General features: G+C 43.3%; 1 protein-coding gene across 2 annotated transcripts; it reads left to right on the top strand.

Moving 5' to 3' along the window:
* Positions 1-29: 29 nt before the first annotated feature.
* LOC127930738 (uncharacterized) lies at positions 30-22,307 on the top strand. 2 transcript variants are annotated; one of them, XM_052521038.1, is made up of 2 exons: positions 30-320; positions 21,620-22,307. In XM_052521038.1, exons 1-2 carry the CDS (start codon positions 313-315, stop codon positions 22,305-22,307), a joined length of 696 nt encoding a protein of 231 aa, XP_052376998.1. In that variant the 5' UTR covers positions 30-312. The 2 variants fall into 2 exon arrangements, with proteins under 2 accessions (XP_052376998.1, XP_052376997.1); XM_052521037.1 differs by lacking the exon at positions 30-320 and adding an exon at positions 19,833-20,051.
* The last annotated feature ends 53 nt before the right edge of the window (positions 22,308-22,360 follow it).

The raw sequence follows: 22,360 nt of genomic DNA, 5'->3' as shown, positions 1-22,360 counted from the left end.
AGAAGGAGGGGGTTGGCTTTAGTGTGATTTGAATGGGCGTGAGAGAGAGCGTGAGGGACTGAGCAAATCAACCTGCCTCTTTTGACTGAACAACGGTATGGAAGAGCTGAGCTCCTAGCCACACTGATCAGAGAGGAGTTTTATTTTTGGAGAGGGGAAGAAGGGAGCAGACAAGGGGAACCGAAGAGGGACGAGGAGGAGAAAAGGCATCAGAGTGGGGATAGATAGCAGAAAAATGCTGTCATGGGGAGAGGGGGAGGGAGCAGACAGAAAGAAACAGAATGAGACCAGGCAGGGTGGAGCGGAGCTGAAATGTGGAGGTAAGTCCTGTCTTTCTCTACTCAGACCCTTTAGAATGCCACATTCCTAATTCCCTATGTCCTGTGGTCTGGTGATAATGAATGTGATTGGCTTGATCAGGACAACCTAGATGGCTCGATGTGGGCATACATATGCTCTTATTTCCAGTTGGTTCCACCAGAGATTCAGAGTATTCTGCAGTACAAAAGTGAGAGAGCAGAGGATGTGTCAACACAATGAACGAACGCTTTGTCAGGGGTAGGAAAGGATGTCTAAGCAACATTCTGCTCTCTTCACGCTCGTTCTCCCCCCTCTCTCTGGTGTTGTGGGCTCGTTTAAAAACGCTGTTCTGACATTGACATGAAGCCACTGCAGACCTTGCTGTGTAGGGCGCTCTGGGCTGCAGGACCCAGAGATGTGGGCCAGGTGGAGGAAGGGAGGGAGCAGAGACAGAAAGAGGGAAAAGGAAAAAAAGGAATAGAGAGGATCTATAGTGATACAGAAACAAAAAGACAAGATAAATAGGATTTAAAAATATATATTGTTATTATTTATTTATTTTACAAACAAAGGTCTGCAGCCCCTGCGTGTTTTGTGTGGGGGATATGGATGATAAAGAGGACTGAGAGGGTACTGCATGTAACGTGCACAGACAATGATGGAATGGAGAACCAGAGCCAGGATCAGGGTGTTGTTTTCAAGGTGGCAAAGAAAAGGAGGGATGCAGGAGATTTTTTTTCTTCTCAATTTGTCTGTGAGGGGGGTTGTGTTTTTGGAGTCGGGGATGCAAGGGATGGTGATGGCTGGTAGAGAAAGAGAACGGGCAAATTATTGAGGGAGATGAAGAGGAGAGGGTTGAGGGACAGCTTACATAAGCCAGTGCACTAAAAGGACGGACCATTTAATTTATTTTGCACCACATGAGTCCTCATCATATGTGGTTTTCACTGTGGTTGTCAGTAGCGGACAATCTCATTCCATATGATGATGAATGCATTGAGACTTGACATGGTGAAGTCCTCGCTCTCTTTCCTGAGGAGTGCGGCAGGTCGTGTGCTTGTCTAAATTTGATGACAGAAGCCCTGTTTATACCTGGATCTAACATGCGGCCTTTGTCCTTATCTTGTCCACATTCTGATTTTGGCCACATTTTAGACAAGTGTAGACAATTAAAAGACTCATTGTGATCTGACTGTGAACAGATCTTATAAGTGTAAACAGACAAATCAGGTCAAGATCAGGACGAAGGACGCATGTTAACGGCAGGCATAAACAGGGCTATTGACTTGGTCGCGGTCTTTGTGCGTTTGCGGCCAGATTGGCAGAGGGTGTGACGTTATCCATCCGAGACTGCTAATCTGCATGGCTGGCCAGATGTGCCCATGGATGTGTGTGTGTGTGTGTGTGTGTGTGTGTGTGTGTGTGTGTGTGTGTGTGTGTGTGTGTGTGTGTGTGTGTGTGTGTGTGTGTGTGTGAAAGCCCCTCTGCTCTCCAATCATAGACTCACTTTGACAGCGACACATCTGACAAATGTATCTAAAATACAGAACATAGCTTGTTTTCAGAAGATTAACATTGACTATCTGAGAATGAATATATATGTGACAGGGTGTAACTGAGCCCAGATGCAAACAGCAGATTTATGGGCGAATATGACACACAACCACTGTGGCATTGCACACAAGGCGTATGGGTACAAGTGTCTAGTGATGCTTTGAGGTCACAGTGCCAATGATGGGTTGGAAAATGGACCTTACCATGGTGCTTAAATTGTCATAAAATGCTACTCAAATACTACAAAATCATTGATGATGTAATAATATCAGAATACTAATGTAGTAATTAGAAAATAGAGTTGCAAAGCGGCATTCAATTTAGGATCAAATGTATTGTTAACTTGAGTATACTTTGATTAGGTTAATTAGGCCAAATGAATGTGTCAACTCTAAACTCAGACATACAATTATTCAATGCAGCAATCTTAACCCAACAGTCATTTATTTGTCAGTCAAATTAAGGTTAATGGATGTACCCGCCTGTATTTTAGGATAAAGTAGACTCCAACATTTCTCTATTATTTGACAACATAACAGAAAAAAGCTTTCCCCTCAGCCTCCAATAGTTTGTGGACAGTAGGTAGATGTTTCTATACCTACAATAATATAATTATCAGATGTGTGTGTGTCAGTGACAGAAATATTCCTGTTCTAGCTGGTGTTGAAGTGTGTTGAAGCACTCAGGCGCTCTAAAAAAGAAAACCTTTTCATAGAACATGTTAAAAATGTTGCTCTTTAAATATGCTGTTTTGACCCAAATGATGGGAACTAGCAATTGGCGTCAGAGCGTGTAGGCGTCTATATTTGTTCATCTATTGAGGACTCATAGTATCGTCACAGTATGGAGCTAAAAAAAACCTGTGGGTGTCTGGGACTCTTTTTAAATATGAGAGGCTCTCTGTCAGTCAGCAGGGACATGTGTGGCACACATTATTCAGCTGAGTGGGAGGAGAGAAGGAGAGGGGATCAGAGAAGGGAAAAGAGGTGAGGCAGAGCAGCTAATCTCTGTGATCGATCAGGCCCACTTGTATTTCCTGCAGAATCAAACTGCTCCACATCACTGTCCATTCCTACACCAGCTCCTGGCCACAGAGAACAGATCTATCCAACTAAAATGACTATAGTTACTATAATATGAGGAATCTGATTAGACGAAACAAGGCTGTAAGTACAGAACCACTTGATGTCTTTAATAGATATCTTAAATGTAAAGGAGCTGTTACATGTTTGTCCTTTGCCAGTTTAATAAGCGGAGATCCCAAAACATTGAAGCCCTAAATGACTTACAGTTGAAGTCGGAAGTTTACTTACACTTAGGTTGGAGTCATTAAAACTCATTTTTCAACCACTCCACAAATTTCTTGTTAACAAACTACAGTTTTGGCAAGTCGGTTAGGACATCTACTTTGTGCATGACACAAGTAATTTTTCCAACAATTGTTTACAGACAGATTATTTCGCTTATAATTCACTGTATCACAATTCCAGTGGGTCAGAAGTTTACATACACTAAGTTGACTGTGCCTTTAAAGAGCTTGGAAAATTCCAGAAAATTATGTCATGGCTTTAGAAGCTTCTGATAGGCTAATTGACATAATTTGAGTCAATTGGAGTGTACCTGTGGATGTATTTCAAGCCCTACCTTCAAATTCAGTGCCTCTTCGCTTGACATCATGGGAAAATCAAAAGAAATCAGCCAAGACCTCAGCAAAAAAAATTGTAGACCTCCACAAGTCTAGTTCATCCTTGGGGGCAATTTCCAAATGCCTGAAGGTACCACATTCATCTGTACAAACAATAGTACACAAGTATAAACACCATGGGACAACTCAGTTGTCATACCGCTCAGGAAGGAGATATGAAAGTACTTTGTGAAAAAGTGCAAATCAATCCCAGAACAACAGCAAAGGACTTTGTGAAGATGCTGGAGGAAACGGGTACAAAAGTATCTATATCCACAGTAAAACGAGTCCTATATCAACATAACCTGAAAGTTCGCTCAGCAAGGAAGAAGCCGCTGCTCCAAAACCGCCATAAAAAAGCCAGACTACGGTTTGGAACTGCACATGGGGACAAAGATCGTACTTTTTGGAGAAATGTCCTCTGGTCTGATGAAAGAAAAATATAACTATTTGTCCATAATGACCATTGTTATGTTTGGAGGTAAAAAGGGGAGAATTGCAAGCCGAAGGACACCATCCCAACCATGAAGCACGGGGGTGGCAGCATCATGTTGTGGGGGTGCTTTGCTGCAGGAGGGACTGGTGCACTTCACAAAATAGATGGCATCATGAGGAAGGACAATTATGTGGATATATTGAAGCAATATCTCAAGACATCAGTCAGGAAGTTAAAGCTTCGTCGCAAATGGGTCTTCCAAATGGATAATGACCCCAAGCATACTTCCAAAGTTGTGGCAAAATGGCTTAAGGACAACAAAGTCAAGGTATTGGAGTGGCCATCAAAAAGCCCTGACCTCAATCCTATAGAAAATGTGTGGGCAGAACTGAAAAAGTGTGTGCGAGCAAGGAGGCCTACAAACCTGACTCAGTTACACCAGCTTTGTCAGGAGGAATGGGCCAAAATTCACCCAACTTATTGTGGGAAGCTTGTGGAAGGCTCCCCTAAACGTTTGACCCAAGTTAAACAATTTAAAGGCAATGCTACCAAATACTAATTGAGTGTATGTAAACTTCTGACCCACTGGGAATGTGATGAAAGAAATCAAATCTGAAATAAATAATTATCTCCTATTATTCTGACATTTCACATTCTTAAAATAAAGTTGTGATCCTAACTGACTTAAGACAGGGAATTCTTCTAGTATTAAATTAAGGAATTGTGAAAAACTGAGTTTAAATGTATTTGGCTAAGGTGTATGTAAACTTCCGACTTCAACTGTATATGATGGAAATGATAGTGAGAGCAGCAGTGTTACACATCTGTGGTGCAGGATGCTAGCAGAGCCACAGGGCTAACAGATCCTGCCTGCCTCAGATGTACTAAAGCTGTGTGTCACCCAGGATTTCAACTCCAGCTTACATTGCTGCCTTCTTTGCATACCAAATTATATTTCCATGCCAAAAGCAACTCCTCTCCATAGGGCCGCTGCAGAAAATTGCCTCTCAACAGTCAACCAACTGTCTTTACATAACACAACGTGGACAGGAGCCTATCTGACAACAACCTGAGGCAGAAAGACTATGTGAAAAGGCTATTCAATCTATGTTTAGGCCTACTGTACTCCACGAGAGAGGACATTTACCATGGTGCTCCCACACTGTCCCGTGCCAAACTGATATATTTTAACTGACCAGTAAGGGCGAAAATTAAATCCAGACATATATAATATGGCAAATACAATAGTTAAATGATTTCAGTGGCGTCTCAAGAGAAATAATCAATTTGTCCAGTTAATGATACCTCATCAACATGGATCAAATATTTCTAAGGTTACGAGGCAGATTATCCTCTCCACTGAAACATGAGTCAGCAGAACTACACCGTCTCCCTCAGTTGGAGCCATTTTGCGTTACTAGGCCTAGCCAGACTGTGTCTCTCTATCTCTCCCAGTGAGCAGTGTGTCTGTGTGACTGAGGGAGCCTGGTGGACAGAGCAGAGGATGGTAGGATGGTAGATAGCAGTGGAAGCCACTGGGTGGATCCACTAATCGGATTGTGCTCTCCTTTGTCACCTGTCCTCTGTGGCCATGCTCTTAATGGGAGCTCAGCCCTCTCTGGAGTGGAGTCACCCTCAGATTTCTGTCCCTGGGCTCTGGCCGGCCCAGCTCTGCTCTGCCACACAGGGCCTGACTGCACAATGAGCAGGACAAGAGAGGAGAGACATAGGAGAGCGAGAGTGTTCATGGGGAAATAGAAAGAGAGGCAAGGAGGAGTATTAAAAAGATAGTGAGAAGTAGAAAATTAGCCAAATAAAGCTACTACATACTACTATACTACTACATTATTATACCACTATACTACATACTACTACTGTACTACTACATTTGTGTAACTGAAAATAACACGTTTTGACCTGTATAGGTTTATGTGTTTGTCATTTCAGCTAAATTAAATCTTAAAGTGCATTAGGATTATGATAATAAAACATCTGCTGAATATTTGAATAAATTCACACTAGGGAGGTTCGCTTGCTCATCACAGATTTGCACTCTGTAAATAACCCACTAGTCAGAAATACTGTAGGCAGTGGGTGTGTGGAGTTTGCTGTCGTCAATGTTGTTAATCAACCAGTTATGAAGGTTTTAAATGATATCACTGAAGCCCTTGACAAAAAACAGCACTGTGTCTCACTTTTTATTGATCTCTCTAAGGCTTTTGATACAGTTGATCATGCTATACTAAGGCAGAGATTGTCGAGTGTAGGTCTTTCGGAGCATGCAGTTGCATGGTTTGCTAACTATCTGTCTGATAGAACTCAGTGCACTCAATTTGATGGGCTTATGTCTGTTCAATTGTCTGTCTTTAATGGTGTGCTCCAAGGCTCTGTACTTGGTCTTCTCTTATTCACTATTTATATAAATGATTTCGACAAAAATGTCCAAATTGCACAACTTCATTTTTATGCTGATTATACTGTTATTTACGTTTGTGCATCATCTCTTACAAATCCTTTCCAGAACATGCAAACTGCTTTTTATACTGTTCAACATACCTTGTGTCAATTGAAGGTTATCCTCAATACTGACAAAACTAAACAAATGGTGTTGTTCTAATGCAAGAAATAGACCTCTGAACCTTTCACCTATTACTACCTGCCAGGGCAAGGAGATTGAGTTTATAACCTCATATAAATATATTGGAATTTTAATTGACGATGGCCTCACTTTTAAATTGCATATTCAACAACTTACAAAAAAATTGAAGCTGAAATATTTTAGGAATAAGGCCTGTTTTTCTTTTGAAGCCAGAAGGAGGCTAGTAATATCAGCTACATTTATGCCTTTACTAGACTATGGGAATATTTTATATATGAATGCTTGCGCTCAGTGTTTGAGATCAACTGACACTCTTTACCATGGCACTTTGAGATTTATTTAAACTGCAAAACCCTTACGCACCACTGCACTTTGTATACCAGGGTTGGCTGGCCTTCTCTAGTCACTCGTAGGCTCAGTCACTGGTATACTTTTATTCACAAAGCCATTTTGGGTTTACTACCTTTTATTTGTGCATTTTTATTGTTTAGAAATGTGATGGGTACTCTCTTCGTTCGCTGGACGTTATCCTGCTCCAAATGTCCAAACTGAATTTGGTAAAAGGGCTTTTATGTACTCTGCACCATCCTCTTGGAACGCCTTACAAACTACTTTTAAACTGGAAGAACTTGTCCCGATTGGTGTTTTTAAATCACTGATGAATGATTTTGAAGCTGATTCCCTGACCTGTCAATGGTTTTAATTTGCTGTTTTATACTCTTGTGAATTCAATGGTTTTTACTAGATTACTTGTAGTTTTTCATGTTGTCTGCCTGTAATTTTTTGTAATGACTTGCTGCTGCCTATCTTGGCCAGGGCGCTCTTGAAAAATAGATTTGAATCTCAATGAGCCTTTCCTGGTTAAATAAAGGTTAAATAAAGTTATATCATACATACACTGACTGAACAATACACACAAACACACACCTATTCTCGTTATTCCAATTCCCATTATAGGAGAAGTGCCCTCAGTGACATTCAGTGGTGCAGAAAGAAGATCTAACTCAATACACTCCCACGACATCCCTACTTCCCCATCCTGAGCAGTCTGATCAAAAAGGCAGAACACAAGAAAAAAAAAGACCTCCACACACAATATCACATTAATCGACAGATACATACAACACAGTGAAAATCATTACTGCTCTAGCCATGTCGGAAAAGCACTTCATGTCCATTCTATTACAGTCAATAAGGGTGGAAAGAGTCACTGTGCAACTGGCTGCATTTCATATTAAAAGGCGTTGGCGGAAAAAGAGCATAACAAAAAAACAGAGTTACTAATTAGAAGCGCTTAGCTGTACCACTGGTAGATCGGTCCTGCCTGTGTGTGTCTGAGAGGCTCCTCTCAGACAGCTGCCGCACATAGGAAACACACAGACAGGATGTACCTCACAGACCAAGGTGGAGGGCCGCACAGCTGGGTCAGGATCAGAAACACTACTAACATTACTAACAGAGCTCAGAGAACCAGATATAGCTTTGTATATAGCCAAGTTATCATTTATTTTTTACTTTTTAAAAATTGAACCTTTATTTAACTAGGCAAGTCAGTTAAGAACAAATTCTTATTTACAATGATGGCCTACCCCAGCCAAACCCAGACGACGCTGGGCAAATTGTTCACCGCCCTATGGGACACCCAATCACGGCCAGTTGTGATACAGCCTGGAATCGAACCAGAGTCTGTAGTGACGCCTCTAGCACTGAGATGAAGTGCCTTAGATTGCTGCACCACTCAGGAGCCCGTTACTCATTATGTATTTATTATTACTTCTATTACATGTTTTACTTTCTATTATTTCTCTGTTTTCTTTCTCTCTGCATTGTTGGGAAGGGCCTGTAAGTAAGCATTTCACTGTTAGTCTACACCTGTTGTTTACGAAGCATGTGACCATTTTTTACATTTGATTTGAGATCCCAGGGTACTAGCATATGCGTCTGTTCACTACATGATCATACCTTACAAAGCCACTTGCCATTGATTTCAACTAAATCAATGTGCTTGTGTTACAGTCTCCTTCTCACACTCCATTAAAGTGACACTCGTGGCGAGGTGATACTCTGATGGTTGAACTATACTGAACAAAAATATAAATGCAACATGTGAAGCCCCATGTTTCATAACTTGAAATAAAAGAACCCAGAAATGTTCCATGTGCACAAAAGCTTATTTCTCTAAAATGTTGTGCACACATTTGTTTATATCCCGGTTAGTGAGCATTTCTCCTTTGCCAAGATAATCCATCCACCTGACAGGTTTAGCGTATCAAGAAGCTGGTTAAACATCATGATCATTACACAGGTGCACCTTTTGCTGGGGACAATAAAAGGCCACTCTAAAATGTGCAGTTGTGGAGTTGGCATTCTGACTGCAGGAATGTCCACCAGAGATATTGCCAGAAAATGTCATGTTAATTTCTCTAACATAAGCCGCCTCCAACATTGTTTTAGAAAATTTGGCAGTACGTCCAACCGGCCTCACAACCACACAACACGTGTAAAACACCCCAGCCCAGGACCTCCACTTCCAGCTTCTTCACCTGCGGGATCATCCGAGACCAGGATGCTTGTCGTCCCACAGACGGCAGACAGTGTGTATGGTGTCTTGTGGGGCGGGCGGTTTGCTGATGTGAAAGTTGTGAACAGAGTGCCCCATTGTGGCAGTGGGGTTATGCTATGGGCTAGCAACGGACAACAAACACAATTGAATTTTATCAATGACAATTTGAATGCACAGAGATACAATGATAAGATCCTGAGGCCCATTGTTGTGCCATTCATCCACCACCATCACCAAAAGTTTCAGCATGATAATGCACGGCCAGTGTTGCAAGGATCTGTACACAATTCCTTTAAAGCTGAAAATGTCCCAGTTCTTCCATGGCCTGCATACTCACCAGACATGTCACCCATTGAGCATGTGTGGGATGCACTGGATCGACATGTTCCAATTCCCGCCAATATCCATGAACTTCGCATCAGTCATTAAAGAGGAGTGGGACAACATTCCACAGCCCACAATCAACAGCCTGATCAACTCTATGCGAAGGAGATGTGTCACGCTGCATGAAGCAAATGGTGGTCACACCAGATACTGACTGGTTTTCTGATCCACACCCCTACGTTTAAAAAAAAAGTATCTGTGACCAACTTATCCATATCTGTATTCCCAGTCATGTGAAATCCATAGATTAGAGCCTAATGAATTCATTTCAATTGACTGATTTCTTTATATGAACTGTAACTCAGTAAAATCTTTGAAATTGTTGCATGTTGCGTTTATATTTTTGTTCAGTGTTTAAAGCATGATGCAAGACTCACGCAAACACAGCCTACACACGGAAAGGAGCAAAATCAGCTTGTATCACCAGGCACAGTTAGCATATTGGCTTGTATCACCAGGCACAGTTAGCATATTGGCCTGTATCACCAGGCACAGTTAGCATATTGGCCTGTATCACCAGGCACAGTTAGCATATTGGCTTGTATCACCAGGCACAGTTAGCATATTGGCTTGTATCACCAGGCACAGAGGCTAGCGCTGGTAGAGACTAGAGACAGAGCAGCACGTGGTGTAGAGGCTAGCGCTGGTAGAGACTAGAGACAGAGCAGCACGTGGTGTAGAGGCTAGCGCTGGTAGAGACTAGAGACAGAGCAGCACGTGGTGTAGAGGCTAGCGCTGGTAGAGACTAGAGACAGAGCAACAGGCGGTGTAGAGGCCAGCGCTGCTAGAGACTAGAGACAGAGCAACAGGCGGTGTAGAGGCCAGCGCTGCTAGAGACTAGAGACAGAGCAACAGGCGGTGTAGAGGCCAGCGCTGCTAGAGACTAGAGACAGAGCAACAGGCGGTGTGGAGGCCAGCGCTGCTAGAGACTAGAGACAGAGCAACAGGCGGTGTGGAGGCCAGCGCTGCTAGAGACTAGAGACAGAGCAACAGGCGGTGTAGAGGCCAGTGCTGCTAGAGACTAGAGACAGAGCAACAGGCGGTGTAGAGGCCAGTGCTGCCAGAGACTAGAGACAGAGCAGCACATGGTGTAGAGGCTAGCGCTGGTAGAGACTAGAGACAGAGCAGCACGTGGTGTAGAGGCTAGCGCTGGTAGAGACTAGAGACAGAGCAGCACATGGTGTAGAGGCTAGCGCTGGTAGAGACTAGCGCTGGTAGAGACTAGAGACAGAGCAGCACGTGGTGTAGAAGCCAGCGCTGCTAGAGACTAGAGACAGAGCAACAGGAGGGCCTGACTGGAGCAAGGTGTCTGACTGCCTAGAATGTGGAAGACAGCAACTGTAACCACTGCCCTCTCAGTCATCAATGTCATGCAGAAAATGGTATGCAAGAGGACATATGCTGTTGCAGTTGGTGTTGTTTCAGAATTTTTCTGCAAAGCATCAGTTAAATTAAACCAATGTCTTTAGTAGTCACTGTGCATGGGGTGGCCAGATCTGAGATTCATGATGAAAGAATGTGTGGTAATACATAGAGCCTATCTGGGTGAGTGTGTGTGTGAGAGAGAGAGAGAGTGTGTGTGGGCGGTGCAGCCGTTTCAGGGGCACCAAGATTCATTTCGAAGCACAATAGCGGGGATAGTGAGGAAGTGAGGGAGGCCAGTGTCTCTTCCTCTCTGAGCAGACAGGGTAGGGGTACCATTTCAGACTACTATAAATGCTAGTGTGGGCAGTGTTTCTGCCTCTGCCTCAGAGCCAGCTGCACGTATGGAAGAGGAACCACAGTGTGCAGTTCAGCTCCACATAATAGCAGCAGTGATGGAGTGAGGGTCAGTTCCTCTCTCGTTCCGGTCACACACACACACACACACACACACACACACACACACACACACACACACACACACACACACACACACACACACACACACACACACACACACACACACACACACACACACACACACACACACACACACACACACACACACACACACACACAGTCATGGGCTGAATCACACACAGTGCCGTTGCAGAGGGACAGCTGTTCTTCCTGCCACTGTGGGCAGTGTGCCAGATTCAGACAGACAGACACATTCACTCTGACTAACTCTTACACGCATGCCATGTACTCCCATATAACCTCACAATATAGTTCTTTCAGCATGCACATTACCAATACCTTAGTCAAAGTGTTCATAGGCTTTCTCACAGTGGTGATGGATGGACATAGTAATGTAAGATGGAGAGAAAGAGATGTATCATCCCTCTTTAAGCTGGTAGTATTCAGTAAAATAGGAAGTCAGGGTTAGATGCAGAAAACGTAGACGATGCCATAGAAAGGGTCTTTTCTAAGCCAACTTCCTCTTTCTGGCTGCATTTACTGAAATAGAAGGTAACACCAGATTTAAACATGCTCAGTTCATGACATATTATACATTTACAGTACCAGTCAAAAGTTTGGACACACCTACTAATTCCAGGGTTTTTCTTTATTTTTACTATTTTCTACATTCTAGAATAATAGTCAAGACATCAAAACTATGAAATAACACATATGGAATCATGTAGTCACCAAAAAAGTGTTAAAGAAATAGATTTTATATTTTATATTATTCAAAGTAGCCACCCTTTGCACACTCTTGGCATTCTCTCAACCAGCTTCATGAGGAATGCTTCTCCAACAGTATTGAAGGAGTTACCACATATGCTGAGCACTTGTTGGCTGCTTTTCCTTCACTCTGCGGTCCAACTCATCCCAAACCATCTCAATTGGGAAGTGGTTGGGTGATTGTGGAGGCCAGGTCATCTTATACAGCACATGATCACTATCCTTGGTCAAATAGCCCTTACACAGCTTGGAGGTGTGTTTTGGGTCATTGTCCTGTTGAAAAACAAATGATAGTCCCATTAAGCGCAAACCAGATGGGATGGCGTATCGCTGCAGAATGCTGTGGTAGCCATACTAGTTAAGTGTGCCTTGAATTCGAAATGAATCACAGACAGTGCCACCAGCAAAGCACCCCCACATCATCACACCTCCTCCTCCATGCTTCACAGTGGGAACCACAGATGCAGAGATCATCTGTTCACCTACTTTACATTTCACAAAAAAACAGCAGTTGGAAAAAAAACTCAAATGTGGACTCATCAGACCAAAGGACAGATTTCCACTGGTCTAATGTCCATTTCTTGTGTTTCTTGGCCCAAGCAAGTCTCTTCTTATTGGTGTCCTTTAGCAGTGGCTGTTCTTCCTGCCACTGTGGGCAGTGTGCCAGATTCAGACAGACAGACACAATGCAACAATTCGACCATGAAGTGCCTGTTCTCCTCTGAACAGTTGATGTTGAGATGCGTCTGTTACTTAAACTCTGTGAAGCATTTATTTGGGCTGCAATCTAAGGTGCAGCTAACTCTAATGATCTTATCCTCTGCAGCAGAGGTAACTCTGGGTCTTCCTTTCCTGTGGTGGTCCTCAGGAGAGCCAATTTCATCATAGTGCTTGATGGCTTTCGTGACTGCACTTGAAGAAATTTCAAAGTTCTTGAATTTTTCCAGATTGACAGACCATGTCGTAAGGTAATGATGGATTGTCATTTCTCTTTGCTTATTTGAGCTGTTCTTGCCATAATATGGACTTGGTCTTTTACCAAATAGGGCTATTTTCTGTAAACCACCACTACCTTGTCACAACACAATTGATTGGCTCAAACACATTAAGGAAATACATTCAACAAAATAACTTTTAACAAGGCACACCTGTTAATTTAAATGCATTCCAGGTGACTTCCTCATGATGCTGGTTGAGAGAATGACAAGAGTGTGCAAAGCTGTCATCAAGGCAAAGGGTGGCTACCTTGAATAATCTAAAATAATCTCACTTTTTTGGTTACTACATGATTCCATATGTGTTATTTCCTAGTTTTGATGTCTTCACTATTATTCTACAATGTAGAGAATAGTAATAATAAAGAAAAACCCTGGAATGAGAAGGTGTGTCCAAACCTTTGACTGGTACTGTATATGTTTCAATAAGCATGTTAAAACACACAGTCTGTTTTATCAATGATCAGAATAACTGAAAAATACTTTGGTTTCTTTTTCATACACGAGTGAACACACAAACATGCACTTATGTACACAAACACACCAGCCCATTCTCTTATTTATGAATTATTAACCCTTATTTTATCAAGTAAATTGACTGAGAACATGTTCTCATTTACAGAAACAACCTGGGGAATAGTTACAGGGGAGAGGAGGGGGTTGAATGAGCCAATTGGAAGCTGGAGAGGATTAGGTGACCACGATGGTATGAGGGCCTCTTATGGAACACGACAAGAGGTGCCAAATTCTGCAGGTACCATATTACGTTTGGACCTGGCGAAATGTGGAAGCTATACCATCCACTGGGGGCAATGGGAGTGCCTATTACATTCGAGTAGTCTGGGGGCTTGCTAGAGTGTTGTGGATGAGGATGACGGATGCACAATTAAAGCTTCCTACAAGGTCTTTGCAGACGCTAGATCCGGAGTGTTGCAATGTTGTTTTTCATCACTGCTCTTTGTAATACATTCTGGCATTCAACATACTTTTTTACTACCTGATAATTGAGTCACGCCGTATCAATCCCATCCGCAGCCTAGAGGGCAGTGTTGTTGCTTGGTTCCTAGATCTGGTCTATAGGCTATAGAGTACCACAGTATAATACGCATAAAACCTAGCGGTCAAACAGGGACTTGGTTCCAATCATTTTTCCACCATCAATTTTTCCCATATGGGATGTTAGTAAGACTTAAAATAAGCGCTGTATTTTGTGTAGGCCTACCCTAGCGTGATGTTCTGATAATCGTGTAGCCTGTATTGTACAATATGATGATCTGGACGAGACTGCCGAATCAAACGAATTCGGCTAACAAAAAATGGAATTGCTAGTTTGCTACGTGTGTCTTATTTGATCGAATAGAAGTTTTGTAGAGCTTAGGTTGTTACAAGTGCACTGATAAGTAGGACACATGACATCCTGACAACTTTGAGAAAAAACACTTTATTTCGGAGTTGTGCCTGTTGTTCACACTTGTATCTGCCCTCTCATTGGCTAGAATGGACCCACCTGATCTTGCCTCCTCCCGACTGCCTTCTAGTCTGAGTAGAGGTCTCTTTAGCTAATATTCCACTTGCCACTCCTTGTCACTGCCAAAGAGTCTTTGGCACATGATATGGACTACAGGGAGTGGATCAACTAAAGAGACGGGTACCCAGGCTAACTTTCATTGTTAAAGCAGCCACTTGAGTATCTGGTCAATATAATGGATCATTTGTGGTGCACATGTTTACTGTTGCCTTGTTTCAGTCTAGCCTAAAGGTGGGCTTGACCTGCACACACCAATCGACAGTAGTGAGAGACACCCAGTTCACTATGTCCCCCACTGGAGGACACACAGGCAGACAGCAGGCAACACACTCTGTAAGGTGACATTAAATAGACTTAGCAAAATTACATTGGAAATGTGAAAGGTGCCCCAAAAAATTATCCAACTTCCTTTGTGCGTCCAATGTGACGCATATTTTAAAATCACCAGGGTAGGAAGGTAGAAGGGTGGGAAGTGTGGATGGCAGGGAGGGTCATATCTGTACACTCCCACATGCTGCAGTGACTCAGCCTGGTGACCTGCCAGAAGCCAGGGAGACGAACTGCTCTCCCCGTTGCTATCATGCTATCACCACTCCTTAAATCAACATCTGATCTCTGAGACTTGATGATGTGATACTGTACTGAGCACAAGAGGTTGGTGGCACTTAATTGGGAAAGACAGGTTTGTGGTAATGGCTGGAGTGGAATAGGTGGAATGGTATCAAACACATCAAAAACATGGTTTCCATGTGTTTGATGCCATTCCATTCGCTCCATTCCAGCCATTATTATGAGCCGTCCTCCCCTCAGCAGCCTCCACTGGTACTGAGTGAGCTGACCAAAGCTCTGGGAGGGGTGATGAGTTCATAAACGAACAAAAAGTCCTGAAGCTTTCCACTTTCCCCTCTGCCACTTTGACAGCAAACCTCTTTTCCGAGGCAATCTATTGAGTAAAGGAGCTATGTGACTTTGGAGACCAATAAACCAGACGGACGTCTGCTAACTATATGAAATAAAAAAAACTGAGATAAAATGCAGGACAAAATGAGAGAGTGCGCCAGAACCAGTCACTTAGCATTCTCTGGACCTGGCACAGGCCCTACTCAGCGGGCAGCAGAAGAAAGGAGGGGTGAAGTGATACGAGGGAGAAGTAGCATTAGGATTACTTTATTTCCTGAAACAAATTTTGTGCGCAATAATACACCCACTGGCTGTTTTTAGTCTTTTCAACCAGTTTTGTGTTTCTAATGACACGGTAGTTGTGCAGTGTCAGTCCAAATGTAACAGACAGAGCTGGGATCAATAACGGGCCCTGGGATTGGCTGCCGGGCATAGTGAGAATACGAGGTTAGTTGGCTAAACCTAAATCAATTATCCTTAATGGTCAATTTAGGCCCCATTGTACCATAAGCACCAATCACTGTGATTTGGAGGACGGAGGTTGTGTAGCTGGTGGCTGGCAATACTGTGATTCAGCATAAAAATACTAGTATGCAATGAGGAAAATTGTGGGAAACCCGATGTTGCTCTCAAGTCTAGTGATAGTATTTAAGAGGGAGAGAGAATAATTTCATTACACTTCTATACTTAATAAAATATATTCCTATTAAACACAAGTACTTTGTTTTTCATCTAACATGTCTGCTTGGAATCCTTGTTAAAGTTTCACACTTCTCTGCAGTTCTAATGAGGGTTTTAGAAATCATGCCAGAAGTACAGAAATATATACTCTTAATGGCCTTTGGTTTGATCTATCACAGTAATCTGGCCTGTTCCCCATTTCTACAGATCATTTGAATCCCACATGTGCGTAGGTAACCATGAGCCAAAACCAGAAACAGGGCAGGGGAGTCGGATATTTTCAACGGCAGGTTGCATCGTCATTGACGGCATAGCTGTTTTATAACACAGGAACCAGCTTGAATATTCAACAGACACCGTAACATACAGTAGAATAAATCAATGAGTCCATAAGGGATCTGTAAGCCTAGACAGCCACTGAAACCTGACATAGAGAACCAGTTTATCACGTGAGAGAGCGGATATGGCCGTGGGGTGGATACCTACCCTGGTCATTGATCACATTTAACGGCTGCCTGTGGTGAGCTTTTAAGCTGATTTTCAGAGCTGGGCCTGAAGGAAATACATTTATACACTACATTTAATGAATGTACCCTACTGTAGGCTACAGCAAATACAATTTATAATGATCTGCAAATACTTTTGTTGTTGCCGTTTTCCCCCTCAAAATGATTTGCTGATAAGAAGGGGCTTAAAAATGCATTTAAGCTTGATGAAGGCATGTGAGATGGAGGTCAGGAGTTAAACAGAGATTTGTGGTTGGCAGGCTGAAGGCTGCCAGGTCTCTCTCTGGTAGTCCAGTTAGCCGTGATGGGAGGGGGAGAGCAGAGCAGGGATATGATGACGACACCCATCCTCTGACGGTTAAAAGGTCAGGATGCATGTGACATCACTTCCTGCTGCACAGGACGAAGCCTAGAAGGGAGTAGGGGTCAGAGGTGGCACAAAAAGAAAAGTGTCCAGGAAACATGGCTTCCCTAAAGTGGGTGTACAGTCACCATGGCCACATCCGGACAGCACACACCAGCAGCCCTGTAGTCTTGTCCTGGGCTTTACATGTACACCAAACAGGATGGAGACCCCACTGCGCTGAGCACTCATGGCCTCCAAACCACTAAGGTCCCAGCAGAGCTGGTGAAAGATAGACAACACTAGAAAACATGAGCCCAACACAGACATACTGTAGTACCTGTAGAGGGGAAGTCTGCTGGAGTACCAAGTCAAAGTCCCGCTATAAAGACTGGATCAACACAGGTCATACAGAGAGCAAAGATACTCAGTATAGTGACTGAGATCTGAGATCATTAGCAGCCACTCACTGCTAGCAATGTTTTATCAGCGTAGTTAGACAGTGCATCAAACACCAATGTTGAGGCTTAATGATGTAGCGAGGCAGTGCGTTCCTGGTTGGGCTTCTGAGGCAGTGAGACTGCTCTGCTTTCTGGTTTCATGAGAGGATCTGTTTACCGTGGAAATGGGACCGCTGAACGGTCACAATAAACGCACCCAATCTTCAGAAAGTCCTGGAGAACACTCTAATCCCTTGGTTGCATGTCTTTGGCAATCCCTCTTTGCTTAATCCTTTGCTAGAGGAGGAAATACATTGCAGTTTGTAGGTTATTGTGATTTACTGTAATTTGAACTGCATACAATGAAGTGGAGAATGCATATTGATCTATTAAACTCTCTGTCATATAATGGTTTCACATGAAAACATGAACCCATTTTCAAAACGAACATCCCGCCCTCTACCGTTTGTTTGAATGAAAGGCCAGCATGCAGATCTAAATAGATAGTGAATTTGGTTAAAGGAAGGGACAGATGTGACAGAAATAGGTTCACATGACCTTTAGGGTGAGGAAACCTTTCACGCTATAATGTTGATACATTCAATAAAGGCACTTCCGTGTTTGACACAGAAACCACCAGACGTGCTGGTTAGTAGTCTGTGAGGGGTGGAGAAATTAACATTGCAGCTCTGCACAGAAGTGAGATGAGCAGGAACCTGTGGTCACCATGGTCCCCTGTTGCATAGTTTAAACTAGCGATCTCAAGCCCCTCTCTTGGGGTGGGCAGTTAGAAACAGAACATCACATACAAATAGAAGATCTTAATCGGATCATCCTGTTGCAGGAGAACTTCCCTGCAATGTAGGAAATGTTAAACTTGAGATATATTTCAGCTTGAAAAAGTCTTCTGAAGTTCGTGATTTCCACTTTTTTTGTGATTTGATTTTCCCTTAAGAAAAATGGATCAACCCCTACAAAAATGTCCATTCATTATAATCCACATAATAATTCAAATGTCCTGTTGCTGCAGGATTATTTTCTTGCTGTAGCGCACTGGCTCAAAGTAAGATCCTACATCTGTACAGCACTAGACTGGTTAGAGTTTCCCTTCATCAATCTGACTCATAACTTAAATATGTTCAGTATGCCTCTAAGTCAATCCACAGAACATGGGAGTATAATGATTTGCCTGCAGGGCAGCCTCCTCTGCAGCCCTTTATGTGGTTGTAATGAACAAGGCAACAAAACCACTGGATTTCCAGTTTTAAGCTGGCAATCAATTTATAATGCATGAGACTGAAAAAAATGAGACTGGATTGATGAAATATTTAGCATGTGTTATCGTGTTGTTAAAAGAGACGACCTACATTTATGGGTAATTGTTGTGGGTGCGTGCAGATTGAGATTGTTGAATGCTTGCTTATAATCTGCCATTGGTTCACTAAAAACAACAGGGAACTATCTCTATGAGGGGCGCATGGGGGGGTGCATGGCTATACAGTGGATGTACCTGCTTGAACTATAGATCACAAAAAAATACTCTGAGTGTTCTCGATGAACACATACAGATCCCTTGGTCCTGTTTGGAACTACAGTAATGCTCACATTTCAGAAAATTCTATCCTGTTCTCAGACTGTACCAAACATTTGACTGACACAGCATGTCAGGAGACTATAGGCTGGGGGATTCATAATCCTTGGATGGAAACTAAGTGGCTGGGCTTGGTACCAGCAGGGAGATGGATGCTGCTGCTCTGTCCTTGAACAAGTCAAACCTGATTTGCTGCAGAAGAAATTGATATTATCCCGAAAATATATCAGAGTGAATTACTGTGGTTAAAGGCATCTAGTGGATAGTGCAATTCATAGCTGGAGGCTTAGTTTCAGTATGCATGTCCAAAATGTTATCATGTTTCACATGTCATCATGGTCGAGGTCCAGGCCTACAATACTGTATTTATACCACCGGTTACAGGTGGATTATTCCTTTTGTGGACATACAGAGAATTGTCATCTCCAATATTCAGTCAATAAACGGAATGACTATTTACATTCACTTTTACAGAGGCACAGAGAGAAAGAGTCGAGATAAAAATAAAGAACGAGAGAGACTGAGACAGATATTACTTCCTCACTCACCAATCAGCTACACGTCTCTGCAGCATTCTGTGCTGTGTGGTGGCGCGCCGGGAAGCTGAGCTGAGCTGCATCACTGCACCTGCTCTCAAGACTGCATATCATCTGGAGACAGGAGTTGCATGATAAATAGCGAGACAGCAAGCAACTTTGAGACCCCTAAACGTAACCCTTACCTTAACCATTTTAAATGTTAACTTCAATGGGTAGGGATGTACCAAGGATTCCAGATAGCAAAGACCGTAGAAGAATGCCTTATCTCATCTTCGTATTAACGCCAAACGGGTTTCCGATATCGTGTGATTGACGTCAATTTGGTCATAGACAAGGGAAAAGAGAAAGGGGATGTCAGGAACCGAAGCAATTCATTTGCAAACAACCTATTATCGCCGGTGAGTAAATATAAACATAAAATAAAATCAATGGTCTGTAATGAAAACGAATAAGGATGTTTAGATTAGGCCTAACTAGATGATGAAATTACGCATATTTTAGCAATAGGCTGGCCTTGTCACCTAGGGAACTCTCACGTGTACTGTACAAGTATCAATCAATGTGTTTGTCGCGGGGTCTGGAAAAGTCTTGGCCCAACCCAAATGATGACAGAAATAATGAATGAGTTGCCAAGATCTGGTATCAATGTAGCCTAGGCAGCCGATAGTATTGGCTAGATTTGCACAATCGTCTAGGAACGACCCCCATCCACTATTCAGGATGAAAAGGCATAATTTCCCGCCTTAACTAGCTATAATTACATTTACATGACATTTTAGTCATTTAGCAGACGCTCTTATGTGCCTTGCTCAAGGGCACATCGACAGATGTTTCACTGATTCGAATTGGTTCTGGGAGCAAGCTTTCAGTTACTGGCCCAACGGCTAGGCTATCCCCCTCCCTTGACTGAACGCGGTGTGCAACATCCTAAATTGCCCGAAAATCCGAAAATGGTGGTGAAAAATTGTGTTTTATAAAGAGACATATATTGAGAGACACATAGAGCACATATTTTCCCCGTTTCTTTTGCGGCGGCTCGCCATTTGAAGATCTTGCCTTTGCATCCTGAATGGAGGATGCTTTATTTACGAGCCGGTACATTTGACAGACAGAGAGAAGGTGAGAGACAGACAGAGCATGAAAGGGAGAGAGACAGACAGACAGACAGAGAGACAGAAAGAGAGAGAGAGAGAGAGAGAGAGAGAGAGAGAGAGAGAGAGAGAGAGAGAGAGAGAGAGAGAGAGAGAGAGATCTTATTCTGTTGGCAGGCTGGCCAGCATTGTTAGGTTTATGACTATTGTATTCAGGGCGTCATGCACCGCAAGAATTTGAGGGGGCACAAAGTACAAGGATGGCTGGGGGGTGGTCCAGAGTAAATTCTGAAACAGCTTTTTCCTGCAACCTAGAGCCATAGTCATTATGCATAATTCTATGTAAAAAAAACAACAACAACATGTTTATTTTGTCTGCATATTGAAGCATAGCTCTTGAGACGTCTAATATCCTGTTTATTATTATTATTATTTTTTAACTAAACATGCTTCTCTACATGTTCTGATTGTATTCTTAAATAGTCTTTGGACAGGAAGGCCCCCTCCTCCAGCCCACAGGGTTCTATTGATTGTCTGTAGGGTGGATGTGGTGGGCCATATGACTTGCTTGGCAGCTATTTTTGGAAAGGAAAAAAATTATAATGCAAGTATTCAGAGGTGAAACGCTACTGAAAAATACAACACACGTCTGAGCTTCTGGTTTTCCTATATTCACGTTTCTACACTTCATTGTTGAAAATAAATGCATGGTAATATTTTGGCCAAAGGGGCTAAAACACTGGTCTACGGTTTGCTTTGCAACCGTTGAATGAAATCTGAGGTATCAGGAAGCATAATAGCAGTGTCAAGCCAAGATGGGTGTCTGCGGTCAAAACCATACTTAAAATTGACTGTCGCTTTGTCTCTGTGTACAGGTGTCCAGTGGAAGAGACCAAAGAGAAGCAAGCAGGTGCTGAGGGGTGGGAGCTGATGGATGACAGATCAGAGAGGCCAACACACACGCAAATCCTCCCCAACCCAGAGGACAGAGAGCTGGACCACACCACAACTGGACCCCACCACGACTGGACCCCACCACAACTGGACCCCACCACGACTGGACCCCACCACGACTGGACCCCACCACGACTGGACCCCACCACGACTGGACCCCACCACGACTGGACCCCACCACGACTGGACCCCACCACGACTGGACCACACCACGACTGGACCCCACCACGACTGGACCACACCACGACTGGACCCCACCACGACTGGACCCCACCACGACTGGACCCCACCACGACTGGACCCCACCACGACTGGACCACACCACGACTGGACCCCACCACGACTGGACCACACCACGACTGGACCACACCACGACTGGACCCCACCACGACTGGACCCCACCACGACTGGACCCCACCACGACTGGACCCCACCACGACTGGACCCCACCACAACTGGACCACACCACAACTGGACCACACCACGACTGGACCCCACCACGACTGGACCACACCACGACTGCACCACAAAGCCAAAGCTGGAGGACGTCCTAAAGGAACTTGGAATGGGTGTACGTTTTCCAGACCTAAAACATATTATTGTATCTGATACAGTCATCTAATAGTCCTTTGCATTTTGTTATTGAATGTGGATGAAGACCA

This window comes from Oncorhynchus keta, chromosome 6, assembly GCF_023373465.1.
Source record: "Oncorhynchus keta strain PuntledgeMale-10-30-2019 chromosome 6, Oket_V2, whole genome shotgun sequence".
NCBI classification, from domain to species: domain Eukaryota; kingdom Metazoa; phylum Chordata; class Actinopteri; order Salmoniformes; family Salmonidae; genus Oncorhynchus; species Oncorhynchus keta.
Note: the sequence above shows the minus strand (reverse complement) of the source record. Positions and strands in the feature narration are given on the sequence as shown.

What these genes read in the sequence shown, in the direction of transcription:
- LOC127930738 (XM_052521037.1), top strand. Translation starts at nt 20,005, where the DNA reads ATGTCAGGAACCGAAGCAATTCATTTGCAAACAACCTATTATCGCCG. An exon ending in CAAACAACCTATTATCGCCG is followed by an intron (nt 20,052 to 21,619) that starts GTGAGTAAATAT and finishes CTCTGTGTACAG; the next exon opens with GTGTCCAGTGGAAGAGACCA.